General features: G+C 37.1%; 1 protein-coding gene across 2 annotated transcripts in view; it reads right to left on the minus strand.

The window, feature by feature from the left end:
• LOC135093146 (medium-chain acyl-CoA ligase ACSF2, mitochondrial-like) overlaps positions 1–15,000 on the minus strand; it is a 70,615-nt gene that overhangs the window by 51,500 nt on the left and 4,115 nt on the right. Inside the window, exons 1-3 of one of the 2 annotated variants that reach the window (XM_063992050.1) lie at positions 13,382–13,557; positions 9,844–10,039; positions 679–807 (exon numbers count right to left, since the gene is read on the minus strand). In XM_063992050.1, coding sequence (XP_063848120.1) covers positions 679–807; positions 9,844–10,039; positions 13,382–13,491 — 435 coding nt within the window. In that variant the 5' untranslated portion in view covers positions 13,492–13,557. Of the gene's footprint in view, positions 1–678; positions 808–9,843; positions 10,040–13,381; positions 13,558–15,000 lie in introns of those variants that run through there. The other variant, XM_063992051.1, reaches the window with a different exon arrangement.

A 15,000-nucleotide genomic window follows, 5' to 3' on the forward strand; every position in this document is an offset into this window, starting at 1 on the left:
TATATATATATATATATATATATATATATATATATATATATATATATATATATATATATATATATATATATATATATATATATATATATATATATATATATATATATATATATATATAGAAAAGGCTTGTCTGCATGGAATCTTATGTTGAGGACACCTTAGAGCCACACCAATAGACTAAATTTCTTTGTTCTTTGTTATACTTCAGGACGTACGAGAATCCCATCTTCAGCCACTAGAAAACAAATAAAGTCTCATAGACAACTAAAACCAACTTCTCTTGGGAAGTGGAAGGAAGTTCTCTAAGCAAACCGTTGGGAACCAGCAAGAAAAACAGAAGAAATGTACAATAAACAAGGAAGAAAATTTGTTTATTGTTGTGCTTTCATATTTCTTATTATTTATTTTTATTTTTTTCTATGTGCTATGCCTTCTAGTTGCGGCGCCTTAAAGTTAAATTAGTTTGGTTCAGTACTTTTGAGTTAAGGGAAATGCTTATATATATATATATATATATATATATATATATATATATATATATATATATATATATATATATATATATATATATATATATATATATATATATATATATATATATATATATATATATATATATATATATCGTACTGTAAATACTTTGTTAAAGTTGATGTATATATTTAACAAGCAACTGACCAGTACGAGTCCTGCTTTGGCTGCTGCAAACTGTGTGAGGACCCATTCGTAGCTATTAGGTCCCCATATCCCCAGACGGTCCCCAGGCTGCAGACCCAAGGCTAGGAGACCAGCGGCAACATGGTCGCTCTGGTGAAATGATAAACAGAATGCACTTCAAGTAAAAATTCAATTACGGCAGAGAATGCAACAGCTACTGGAGGAATACTGAGTTGGGGAATGAGCGAAATAAGGTACACTGAGTGTGTTTACGTTATAAAAGATGAGAGTAACAGTTAAGGGAGTTAACATTGAGGACAAGCGGCATGTAATAGTAATAATAGTGATAATAATAATAATAATAATAATAATAATAATAATAATAATAATAATAATAATAATAACTAATAATAATAATAATAATAATGATGATGATAATGATGATTATAACTTATCAGGGCATCAGGGGAAAATCATCAACCTAATTTAGACCCAATCGGGGTCCTCTCAATGAGTAAACATGGATGTGAAAGATTAAAGAAGGAAAAGGTACAATAAAAGACAAATACTTAGTAAGTTAACAGGAAGGTGCTAAATTTTGTTTTAAATTTATCTATGGCAGCTTCAGAAACAATTTCATCAGGAGGTGGATCCCACATTAGTCAGATTGGGGATAAAAGTACGAGAAAATTGGTTGGTTGAACAAAAAAAAATAAAAAATAAAATAAAATAAAATAAATAAATAAATAAAATAAATCACCACCATTAAAACGTAAATTATGAAGTGTTCGGTGAGCAAGAATAAACTGAGACGGTAATGCTCTGTCAGGAGGATTCGTCTTGGTTTCTCCAATATATCGAGTCTTGCAACTCGATCAAGTAAATTCATAAATGATGTTACAGATAATTCCAACAGGAATACTGTCTTTGAATAAAGTAAATAAATAAATAAATAAATAAATAAGAAAAAAGAGGCAATAATATGTGTTGGTAAAAATAAATATGAATTTGGTGTCACAATATCCTAACACAAAGTTCACACTTATTTTTGCAAACACGTTTATTATTGTTTTATTTATTTATTTTTTTTTATTCAAAGACAGTATTCCTATTGGACTTACCTCTAACATCATTTACGAATTTACTCTTTGGTCTGCTAACTTGATGAGAGCAAGTTCGGGAAAAGAAAATATAATGTTGGCAGACCTATTGAGGGACAACGGGTGTTTGGTGGAATCTGCAGAGAAACGCGTGCCTGCTTCATGGTTCCGGTAGACAAGCGAGACAGTGAAACTCTTTTAGCTGTAATCAAGGAGAGGATCGAGCCCGGGACCACTATAATATCGGACTGCTGGAAAGCATACAACTGTCTTGAGGAGAAGGGGTATAAGCATATGACAGTAAATCATAGTGTTAATTTTGTGGACCCCGCAACTCTCGCACACACCAACAATATAGAACGTTTATGGAGAGAAGCCAAGAGGAAAGTTCCTTTGTACGGCAGGAGGAAGAAACACTTCGCGGGATATCTTGCTCGTTCGATGTTCCTCATGGCAGAGAAGAACCAAAACAAGAGGTTCCATCGCTTTTTGGAGGAAGTGGCAGCTTTGTACAATCCTTATACAGCCACCGTGTAGATAAAGGTATGAATTTAACATTATTTTTATGCACTCGGTCTTACAATGCGCTTCTAGTTGTTACCTTAAGGAAATTTTAGAACTCCACACGTATCTTATTTGAGTGGTATATGGAATGAAAATCTAGAAATTTCCCTAGATGGAAAATATTAGAGGGAAATTTCCCTAAAATGCAAAAAAAAAAAAAAAAAAATTCCCTTAATAAGCTTAGGTTAGGTTAGTAACCTTAGGGGGGGTCCAGGGGGGTGCAGCCCACCTGGATAGCAGGGGGAGTTAGGTTAGGTTAGGTATATAATTATTCTGGCGTATTGGTTAAAACTTAAATTTTACCCCAAATTTTTTTTATTCTAGGGAAATTTCTCTAGATTTTCAAAGTCCATTTATCGGTCTTTTATGTCCACCCCCCAAAAAAAAACCGATTCCCCACGTGCCCCCAAGCTTGTTGGGGGAGAGGAGAAAAGATTAATAAGATATGTGTGGAGGTGTATTTCTTAAGAATTACCTGGGTTTTCTTTCCAAACTAAAGTTCTCCATTACTTAGAAAAAAAAAAAAAACTCAAACATGCCCCTATATGAGGAGCAAGTTGGCACACCACATATAAATAGTAGATTGCATGTATGTAATTGTAAGTTTAGATACAGGATATCTCTAAAGCTAAATTTCATTAAGATTTAGTTCAAACTACTGATTTTTTAAAATTTTTTTATTGAGGAAAGTAAGTTAATTTAATTTGGATATTCGAACCTTCTCTGAAAATATAAGAGAAAAAATTGTTCACGAAGCTAATTAATATATGAATGAACATACATATATCACAAAAAATAAATAAAATATAATATGAAAATAGATAGGTAATAAACAGGCCAATGTTATTCATATATAGTTGGTTCTGTGCCAATTTGCCCCATTTTCTTTGTTCCAACTTGTCCCATCCATACCACTAATCGAAACAAAAGATATGATCTGTTTCAAGAGGAAACAATCCTTGATTCTTAAGCCAAATTATGGCTAAAATGAATATTAATGGTGTATAACTAGATGCATGTTACAACAAACGATATAAATGAGCGAAAATTTACTTATCAGCATCAAAATTCAACTTTTCCTCACTCCATTTAGATCATGCGACCTTCTAACGTGGCTGCATAATGGTGAGTGAGGCCCAGCGAGGTGATTAGATGGTGTTGAGTAGCAGCGCTAGCAAGCGGTAAATAGTGGGATTATTTAAAACGTGCCAACTTACTCCCGTTGCCAACTTACTTCAGTCTCCCCTATCTCTCTATCTCTATCTATCTGTCTCCCCTATCTCTCTATCTCTATCTATCTATCTATCTATCTATCTATCTGTCTCCCCTATCTCTCTATCTCTATCTATCTATCTATCTATCTATCTATCTATCTATCTATCTATCTATATATATATATATATATATATATATATATATATATATATATATATATATATATATATATATATATATATATATATATATATATATATATATATATATATATATAGTTGAATATCTTTCAAGTCTTGTTTTGAGGTAAAGTAATCTGCTAATAAGCTGGCTTGCTCAAGAAGGCAGTGACACTACCACTCAGAGTAGACAAGGAACAGAGGTCTCAATACTGAACAAAGATGATGTGAGGGAAGACGCTGAGAAGCATCCCACACAACTTCTTTAAATGTGCATTACATTGAGCCTTAGCCTTTCTATTAACATTATTTGTTGTTTCTCAATGCAACAAGATTTTTTCAACAAAGACGATTTGGGTTAGCAGACCAAAGAGTATAGAGCAGAGAAACTTTAACATTGTATTGTAACCTTAATATCAACGAGCGATCAGTAAAACCTTTACAGACATGTAGCTATGCTACTTACACTTCTTGAAAGCACACCTTATTGAAAATAATCTTGGGTGCGTTGTTCTTAAGATTTTCCGAAAACCATATATATATATATATATATATATATATATATATATATATATATATATATATATATATATATATATATATATATATATATATATATATATATATTATTTATGAAAAGTAAGATGAATGTTTGTATTTTTCAATGAAAGCATTAACAAACAAAAATTCTTTGTAGTTTTTGTTCCATCACCGAAAACGTAAAAAAGTGTGCCAACTAGCCCCAGTCTCCCCTATAGGGTGTAACACAACTTTCTGAGGATATTGCCATTGTCATGGGATACTGTAAAGCAACAAACCTTGGTAGAAAACATGACAATTATTCACAATTTCACCAGCTGACATTCAGGTCTACACATCGCGCCATGAATACCCGACCTGCCCGGCCTTTGCATGTCGCCAGGCCACACTTGAATTTTATATCACGGCTAAACAATGTTTCAAAATGCATATGTGCATAGAAATTTTTTGTCTTAGAATATCTTATACTTTCACCTGTGGCAATATTCCTTTTTTTTTTTTTTTATGTAGGAAGGACACTGGCCAAGGGTAACAAAAATTCAATAAAAAAAATATGCCCACTGAAATGCCAGTCCCATAAAAGGGTCAAAGCAGTGGTCAAAAATTGATAAGTGTCTTGAAACCTCCCTCTTGAAGGAATTCAAGTCATAGGAAGGTGGAAATACAGAAGCAGGCAGGGAGTTCCAGAGTTTACCAGAGAAAGGGATGAATGATTGAGAATACTGGTTAACTCTAGCGTTAGAAAGGTGGACAGAATAGGGGTGAGAGAAAGAAGAAAGTCTTGTGCAACGAGGCAGCGGAAGGAGGGGAGGCATGCAGTTAGCAAGATCAGAAGAGCAGTTAGCATGAAAATAGCGGTAGAAGACAGCTAGATATGCAACATTGCGGCGGTGAGAGAGAGGCTGAAGACAGTCAGTTAGAGGGGAGGAGTTGATGAGACGAAAAGCTTTTGATTCCACCCTGTCTAGAAGAGCAGTATGAGTGGAAACCCCCCCAGACATGTGAAGCATACTCCATACATGGACGAATAAGGCCCTTGTACAGAGCAGCTGGGGGGGGTGAGAAAAACTGGCGGAGACGTCTCAGAACGCCTAACTTCATAGAAGCTGTTTTAGCTAGAGATGAGATATGAAGTTTCCAGTTCAGATTATAAATAAAAGACAGACCAAGGATGTTCAGTGTAGAAGAGGGGGACAGTTGAGTGTCATTGAAGAAGAGCGGAGAGTTGTCTGGAAGGTTGTGTCGAGTTGATAGATGGAGGAATTGAGTTTTTGAGGCATTGAACAATACCAAGTTTGCTCTGCCCCAATCAGAAATTTTAGAAAGATCAGAAGTCAAGCGTTCTGTGGCTTCCCTGCGTGATATGTTTACCTCCTGAAGGGTTGGACGTCTATGAAAAAACGTGGAAAAGTGCAGGGTGGTATCATCAGCGTAGGAGTTGATAGGACAAGAAGTTTGGTTTAGAAGATCATTAATGAATAATAAGAAGAGAGTGGGTGACAGGACAGAACCCTGAGGAACACCACTGTTAATAGATTTAGGAGAACAGTGACCGTCTACCACAACAGCAATAGAACGGTCAGAAAGGAAACTTGAAATGAAGTTACAAAGAGAAGGATAGAAACCGTAGGAGGGTAGTTTGGAAATCAAAGCTTTGTGCCAGACTCTATCAAAGCTTTTGATATGTCCAAGGCAACAGCAAAAGTTTCACAAAAATCTCTAAAAGAGACACATCATTCAGTACCAAGGCAGCCTTCGAGGAATATGGACGTATTGGGTGTTGAAGAAATAGCAGTATTACTGTGGCTGAGGAAGCGTAGGCGTAGGGATCGGCAGCAAATATCGGTGCATGCAATTAATTCTAGAAGTGAAATTGGGAGCTTTGGACATTTCCCAGATTTGGTCAATAATCCGGAGAAAATTCATGATTTCTTTAGGATAACCACAGAACAATTTAAGATGTTGGTGGAGTTGATTGGATCCTCCATTAGGAAGCAGAACACCAACTACCGACTAACCATATCCTACAGTTGCCAAATGAAGATATGTAACCATATCCATAACGCTTTTTTGTTGTCTTTTTTTTTTTTTAAATATGCAGAATAATATTGTCTAGTAATTCGTAGGGTACAGCAATTCCTTCTATAGTTCAGTACAATAGATGTAACTTTTACTGTAGTATAGGGATAATAAATAAATAAAAACTAACTCACCTTTGCATTTCATTTCTGTAGCAAAATCCTTCCATAAAGCAGCAATGGCATCACGATCTCGGTGCACAGGATCACTAGATCATAGATAGCACGTCGTTCTCGTACTAAATTGATGAGGACGTCCACTAGCATGGTGCTTACTCCTTGGCTGACTCGTCTTGAGTGATGAAAAAATGGGTCCAAACCAATCATTGACTCTGAATCGCCATGAATCGGCGTGTTTTGAATTGACTCGATTCACCTGGTGTAAACGGTTACAATAAAACTAGTGTGGCGAATTAATACGATTCATGAATCGTGTTGATTCTTCATGAATTGAATCGATTTGATTCGCTTGATGTAAACGCAGCCTCATAGTTATAAACGTAATGAATACTCTTTAGTCCTCTAACCATGTTTTTTTTTTTTTTTTTTTTTAGTTATTCTCCTCTTCAATGATTGTATTAGATCTAGACCTATACCATTCTTGTAATATGGGGATCAGAACTGCATAGCATAATCTAGCGCCAAATATAACTTTAAAATCACTTTGGGATTTCTGCCTTTAATACTCCTAATGATTAATCCTAATGCCCAATTTGCTTCATTTCTGGCCTTTATGACAAAGATCAGCTAGCTATAGCTCTAAATCTTTTTTTTTATTTTTTTTTATTCTACTAAAGGATCATCACGATTGCATAAATAATCAGCAAATTTAAATGCTTTTAACACATCTGGCAAGTCCCGCTGACCAACCGGGCACCAGAAAATGATATTTCGTCACTCAAGGTCAAAGATAAATTTGTAATACAGTGACCTTCGCCAATAACTTTTCTTTTAGGAAAGGTACCTCAATGGGCGGTTTTATTTTTCGTTGTTTTTGTTGCCGTAGGCCAGTGCCCCTCTTACATAAAAAAGTGGCATACATCGATTTATTTATTTTATTTATCTATTTATTTATTTATCTTTTAATGGAACCGCTTCGATAAAACATAACCTAATAGAACCGCGCCTCCTCCAGGTATGATTACTACAATCATCACCATCATACGATGCATCCTGCAGGATGGAAAAGAATTTTGTTCTTTTCAAAAACTCATGATCATACTAACACAAGCTACGCATGGTGTGTTGTCTGTGCTGATAAATGTGATGACTCCTGGGAGCATATAATGCTCGTATCTACGGTGTTGTAGCCACTCAAGTAATTGAGGTTTACTTTTTGTGTAACTTTGGTGCTCCCCAACCAGAGACGAGACATTGGCACGTTTATTTATTTATCACTTTGTTTACTGATTTTGATTTAACAGAGATTTTCCCCAAGAGCAACTCAAAGAGAGAGAGAGAGAGAGAGAGAGAGAGAGAGAGAGAGAGAGAGAGAGAGAGAGAGAGAGAGAGAGAGAGAGAGAGAGATTCACTCAAGATGCCTTCCCAAAAAGGAGAATGCAAAAGAATATCCCAAATCAGACATTATCACGAGTTCGTCTCAAATTTTATTGATGTAGTTGTTCCTCTTACTGATCTGTCAAAAAGGGGAGTCAATGCATTACTGGAGCGTGTACTGCGGGAATGCATTCATTAAGCTAAAACCTATTCTCTCTCATTCTCCTGTCATAATTGCCCGTGATTTCAATGCCCTATTTAAAGGAGCGTCTGACGCTAGTGACGGTGATATTAGGTGGTGTATTTACGCAACCTGATGACTTCACTGTGGACTATCTGGTGTTCAATAACAGCAAAACATTATCTCCCGCGCTGAGAAATTATTCTACTGCTTTGCGTTATTTGGACTAAGCTATTTTTCAGCGTATTTGAGTAGAGGGTACCATTCTATTATAAATTTATTTACAGACCAGTATCTTCTAAAGTATCTCATTAACTTAAAACATGAAAGAAAAATCATCGACTGACCTGTTGGACTCTATATATAAATATACAGCCTGAACATAAAACACATTAAAAGAAAAGACAATGCTGTAGAGGATTTATGTACCAAGAGATTGATGTGGTGTACGTTTAGACCACGTTTAATATTATTTATTATAATGTATGTTTCTAAAGCGTCTAGCAGATACAATTATGATAACTTTACCTCCAGTAAACTTTCTTTTGTTAATTGGAAGGAAAATTGAATAAACCGATAAATATCTAACATCTCATTAAAAAAAGAAAAAAAAAGATGAAGAAGGTTCATCTGCAGTATCATGGCATAAAGAAGCAATAATGAAAAGTGATACATTACTGATCAGGCTCAGGAGGCGCAGTGGAAACACAGCATATGTCAACTACAAGAATACAAGAAGTACAAGAAATGAGAAAATGTCCAAGAAGGAGTAAAAATGATATCATTAATGAATAGGCTTACCCTAATCATTCGACAACTATATTAGAAGCAAATCCAAAGTGAAAGATTCCATATAACATACTTAAGATAAGTAAGAGAGTTCTATAAATGAAAACGATTCTGTAAAAAAGTGAAAATAATATATTTGAAGCAGAACAAAAAAGTGATGAAGGTACAAACTTAATGATTTCACAAGCAGAAAAAGTTTGAGTAAAACTTTTTTCATTCGCTTGTATGTAAGAACAAAAGTATTTCAGGTGGGAAGGAAGTATGATGAAATACATGATATACAAGATATATAAATATACAAGATATATAAATGGACAATGCATGTAAAACAGCATTATAATAACAATTACGACGTAGTGCAAGCAAGGCAGGTACGGAACGACAGTCATGGGTATATGTAATATAAAGTTTAGAGACGAGTACGTGTTGCCAACTAAAATATGTAATATACAGTCGAAGACCATAAAAAGCCTTCCACCTCCGCTGACCCTGCGACGAGCTGGGGTCTTTCTGGACGACGGCTCAGCCAAACTATCATGGGCTACACATGCACGGGCACACACCGCGAACCCGCTGAGCTGAGAATTCGGAATCAGCGGGTCATGTCACATTTATAACGATTTTATCGAGATGGGTCAAATCCTTGGCATTATAGACGTTAATATACTCCACTACTACATACTGCTCTTCGGTGTCCTCAATAAGTAATAAATACCTTTAACCAGTAAAAACCTGGTTTTGAAACACAGAGGATTCGTCAAAGTATGTTCGTGCGTGTATTTTCCGAGATCCAGAAAGATCCCAGGCCTCGTGGCAGGATCAGCGTGGGTGAGAGACTTTTTATAGTCTTCGACTGTACATGTGCCTCATTTTTGTTACTCGTTGAGAGATGCAAATCTGTACTACGTTTTATATTTTCGGTAGTCAAGTGAAAATGTTACACATGGCACGGCACGGCAGCCAAGTGAAGTCAGCCCGAGGGGGCCGTTGAAGTAACTATTATTAATTGATTATTATTATTATTAAATAATAACGTTACTCACTTCCTCTTTCAGCTGTGCGTAATTCTTCCTGATGCCCTGGAACACTGACACCACAGCCTCCCGCTCCCCGTACAGCCGCTCTGCCCTGTCCACCACCTGGCCCAGAGTGATTCCCATGAGGGGCCACTTGCCAGGGTTGGACAGATAGCTCTGGGTAAGTGTGTTGCTTTTGTTGTTGCTTGTGTTGCTGTAAGATCTGGAATGTTTAGAGAACGCCAGATGAATGCAAGCAGAGAAAGCCTAAAACTACGAACATGTGTTACTTTAAGTATCAAGTGTTTTCTTCTTTGTAATAATAATCATTTCAGCAAATTTAAACTTCTCCAATTGTAACGATGTATTCACTAACAAAGATAAAAACATTACATTAAAAAAGAAAAAAAGGAAAATAAACAATCGGAATATGATCATGAGGATCATATTCTACGTGTGACGAAGGAATCACAACAATTGAAGGAGTAGAGGAGGCTCTGTAATACCCAGATGAGGCTTAAATAAACATGCATACACTACACTCAGTATAGTCAAGTAACTGCAATCTACATTTATGAATACCCAAGTACATGTTCGTACGCACGTATCTCATCGCTGTAAATCTAAGTACACTTTAGTTATTACCTAAGACAACTATAAAATAGTTTAACAGGTTCTGACAGATCTTGAAGCAGGAACGAATTTTCCAGTGGAATTTGTTAGAAGAAAGTGTGTAAATATCAGGTTAGAGAAAAAGCATCACCAGCATTTTTCAAGCCTTTTTACCTGTCAAGATGAGCTTTGTTTTTCCCACAATGTGACCGGTCTGTTTGAGGCAATTAGAATCGCCTGTAACCCCACCGAGTGGCGCTTCTTCATCGACAGCTCGCGCAGGAGCCTCAAAGCAGTGCTGCTTCATAACGGGAACATGTATCTGTCTCATCTTCTCGCTCATTCTGTCCAGTTCAAAGAGGACTTCAACAGTGTCAAGATCTTGCTAGATTCCTTGAAATATAAAGAGTACGATTGGGAGGTTATCGGAGACTTGGAAATAATAGCCTTCTTGATTAGTCTCCAAGCTGCCTTTACCAAGTTTCCTTGTTATCTTTGCCTTTTGGACAGCAGGGACACCGTTGCACACTAGCACAAGGACAGGCCACAGCAGACCGAATTTAGTGTCGGGAAAAAATGTCAAATGGGGGCCATTGTTAGACCCCAGAAATGTACGATTACCTCCACAGTACTTAAAATTGGGCCTTATGAAACGATTCGTCACAGCTCTAGATAAGGAGTCTGCAGCTTTCAAGTATCTACAAGATTTCTTCCCTAAGCTGTCTGCGGCAAAAGTGGATGCCAGTGTCTTCGTCGATCCACAAATAAAGGTCATGGAGTGCAAGGACTTCCCCAAGAAGCTAACTAGAACGGAGAAAGCAGCGTGGAACAGTGGTTCTTGGCTTCTTAGGGAATCACAAAGCCGAAAACTATGTGGAGCTCGTTGAGACCTTGGTGAGAAACTACGGCAAGATGGGTTACAGGATGTCTCTCAAAATCCATATCCTTGACGGTCATTTTGATAAATTTAAAGAGAACATGGCGGCGTACTCCGAGGAACAAGGCGAGCGCTTCCAGCAGGATACACTGAACGCCTCTACCAAGGGTCATATAATAAAAACATGACGGGAGTCTATATCTGGGAGCTCATTCGTGAAAGTAATTTACAGTATAAGCGTAAATCTCGGAAAACTACTCATTTCTAATGTTTTATTGTCTCATTTGTGTGTCATATGTCGTTTTGTTTCTACTTTGTGCAAATAAGAGTTCAAATTCGCCACTTTCTCCCACTGGAAATCGGTCAGTTTTATAAATGTCATTATCCTGGTCACAAAAGCAAAGTTAGAAATAAATGTGTTTTTTTTCATGTTTTCTAGGCATAAGTAAATAGAAAATAACATTTGTTACCCAAGGACAAAAATCGAGTTACTCTGTGTTATTTGTCTGAAACATCCGCATATCTCCGACTCGCACAGTTCTGCACGATATGGACATATCCTTTACTTTCACTTTTTATTATGAGTAAATACTACAAATTCCACGTTTCTTTTGGTAGTGTAGAGAAAGGAATGACTCACACTGTCGCAGGTAATTTTTCAGTGAGAAATTTTCGTTATCAACTAATTTATTAATCAAAATAGGTCGGCCCTTCACCTCCAGTGCCACGACGCTAATGCCCGCTCCGAAAATCTTAATACAATGTCGTGTTCTGTTTGATAACACATAGTGATTGTGGTAACGCATACTAAGGTCTCCTACAGTTTTTAGCTAGAAGGAAAACATAGACTTACCGGAGGTTTCAAATATTCGATAAATAATAAATTATGAGACTACTGATGATGCTTTATATAAACTCATAACTCATAATGAGAATTGATGATCGTGCTTGCTCTGGTTGGGATACCAGCCCCATAGACTCTTTCACACATGAGTTTGAGCAAAGATAACAGCTGGGTGTGGAGCACAAGGTACACTTTTGCACAGACGGACACTTTTCTCCACGACAGCGGCCTCATTCACACAGCCGGATACTCCAGAACACCTGCTGCTACACTGCCCTCGCCACCACTCCCACATGAATACATTTCATGCCGACAAAGTAAAATCAATAGCCTAAACAGAGAAATAAAAAAAAAAAATAGATAAATAAAAGCCTGAGAAATCACTTCGCATAGCAAAATGCCTGCACAGTGCAATACTGAATATACAGGGCTACAGTATATTCCTGTTAACATGGAAGAATTGTTCTTTTCATAGAAGTAAAAACAAGTCACACCTGTGTTTGAATTATTATAATTATTAATGAGAACTAACATTAAGTCCTAAGGATAGTTATTTGGAACTAAAAAAAAAAAAAGTAGGAAAGAAGTGTAATGACGTAAGAAGAAAAGTTATTGTGTGTGTGTGTGTGTGTGTGTGTGTGTGTGTGTGTGTGTGTGTCCAATACAATGAGCTCCTCTGTGGTCGAACTCAATATACAGCGTGCTTATGCGGATGAATATGAACCATCGTGTAGTATATACGTGACTCAGAGGTTAGAGTCTGTTAAATAAGAACATTCAGAGAGAGAGAGAGAGAGAGAGAGAGAGAGAGAGAGAGAGAGAGAGAGAGAGAGAGAGAGAGAGAGAGAGAGAGCTCATCTCCATTAAGGTCATTCAGCCAACTGCACTACTCTATAGTGCCACCATCAACACCACCACTACATTTTAAGTCGCGCGCGCGCGTGCTTGCGTGTGTGTGTGTGTGTGTGTGTGTGTGTGTCTGTGTGTGTGTGTACATAGAACGAAGAGAAGTGCATTAAATATCTCCAAGGCTTGACTAGAACATTAATAAATCTACGTACTGGTGAGTTTTGACCTTTCCTTCAACACATGCTGAAAGGTCATGGCATTCTCCTGGGCGATGATGGTAACTTTGCTCACATAATGGTTGTTCATGTCTATGGACCTAAACAAAATACATAATCTATCCAAGAGAATTAACAATAAAAATTGCTTTGTAGTCTCTCTCTCACCTGATTAGCCTGTTGCACTGTCTTGTCACACACAAATGGTTAGAATTTCGAAAAATCCACTTATGTGTACATCCTTTTAATATGTGGATATTCATGCCTCTAAGTAGCATCTCAAACGCTAACCAGTCAAGTCCTCTCCTTAAGACAAATCGCGTAGACACTACAGTGGCTAAAGACGTACTAGTCTGATAAGTAGTCTCGGAACTGGTAGGAGGGACTTACTCCGGAACAGTTTCCAATGGCTGTATTACGCATTTTTCTCACAGGAACGGGTGGTGCTCCAGCATACTTCTCCATACTATTGGAGCTGCTCCGTACCAAAGTGGAAAACTTCAAACACCTCATCAATGAGTTTAAAGCTTGCACAAAATGGTATCAATACACCAGTTACTGCATTATTGAAGCAGTGCAGTGGTGACTGAAGCAGGGGTGACATCACGCGCCATACAGGTGCTGGCCAGTCTTCTTTCCTCATTCGCATTTGCACTCCTTTACAAGCTTGGAGGATGATTATATGTATGTATCTCTGCATCTCTACCCTCATAACTCATCCTTACCATAGGTATTATGTTGCCATACAAAACGTGAGTATGTGTATTCTATTAATTTGAAAATATTAATATGTCAAGGCCGTACACACATGCAAGCAGAACACCTTATCGTAATTGGGACGCGTTGCGCGACGAAGGCACGCGCAACAATGTGGGGGAATGTTAACAACCGTACCTCGTCACGTTTGGAATTTTCGTGCGTCTCGCCTCGCACACAATGCCTCATGACGCGCAACACGCGGTTGTGTTTTACCCATGGAAGTCGGAGAGGAGTCGGCATGACGTCATGAATGTGAAGCCAGCGCCTTATTGGTCCGCTGTCGCCCCTACCCCCTTACACCCAAAACATTACCAAACGAGCATTGGAAGCATAGGGAAACGCCGGTGTACCGCTCCTTATTTCCTGTTTTTTGCTGTTGCTTCCAGGCCTCCCACCATATTTGTGATCACAAAAGACTGCAATAGTGGTGTTGTGCTGTGTCACCAGGATTTAGACGGTAAATCATAAATACAAAGCAGATCATAGTGTTTTTCAACTTGGGTGGACTTGGATGAGAGGTGGGAAGCTCTCTTTGAGGCGGACATATGGGTGGACGAGATCATGCCCATATATATATATATATATATATATATATATATATATATATATATATATATATATATATATATATATATATATATATATATATATATATATTACTCACATATACACGTACATACATATGAAGAACAAATAAACTGTGTATCTTGTGCAAAAGTGGCCTGAAGGTTGATTTTTCTTGATATACTGTCCCTTAACCCAGATTGATCTCAAATAGAATATATATTTGCATATTGGTTATTGACCATATATGAAATTATATGAAATATAGTTATCTCTTTCTCTCTCTTGCGATATTATACAATAATATACATTTGTATTTTAAATGAATGATATATACTGCTTATTGTAATTGAAGGCATCAGGACCATAGGGGCTTAAGCGCCACCGCCCAAAATATGGAGTTACACATATAAAAAGAACTGGCAACTCTTCCTCTGTCTAGCTATGACGCTTGTAACACTGTT

Source organism: Scylla paramamosain, chromosome 42, assembly GCF_035594125.1.
Source record: "Scylla paramamosain isolate STU-SP2022 chromosome 42, ASM3559412v1, whole genome shotgun sequence".
Lineage (NCBI taxonomy): Eukaryota > Metazoa > Arthropoda > Malacostraca > Decapoda > Portunidae > Scylla > Scylla paramamosain.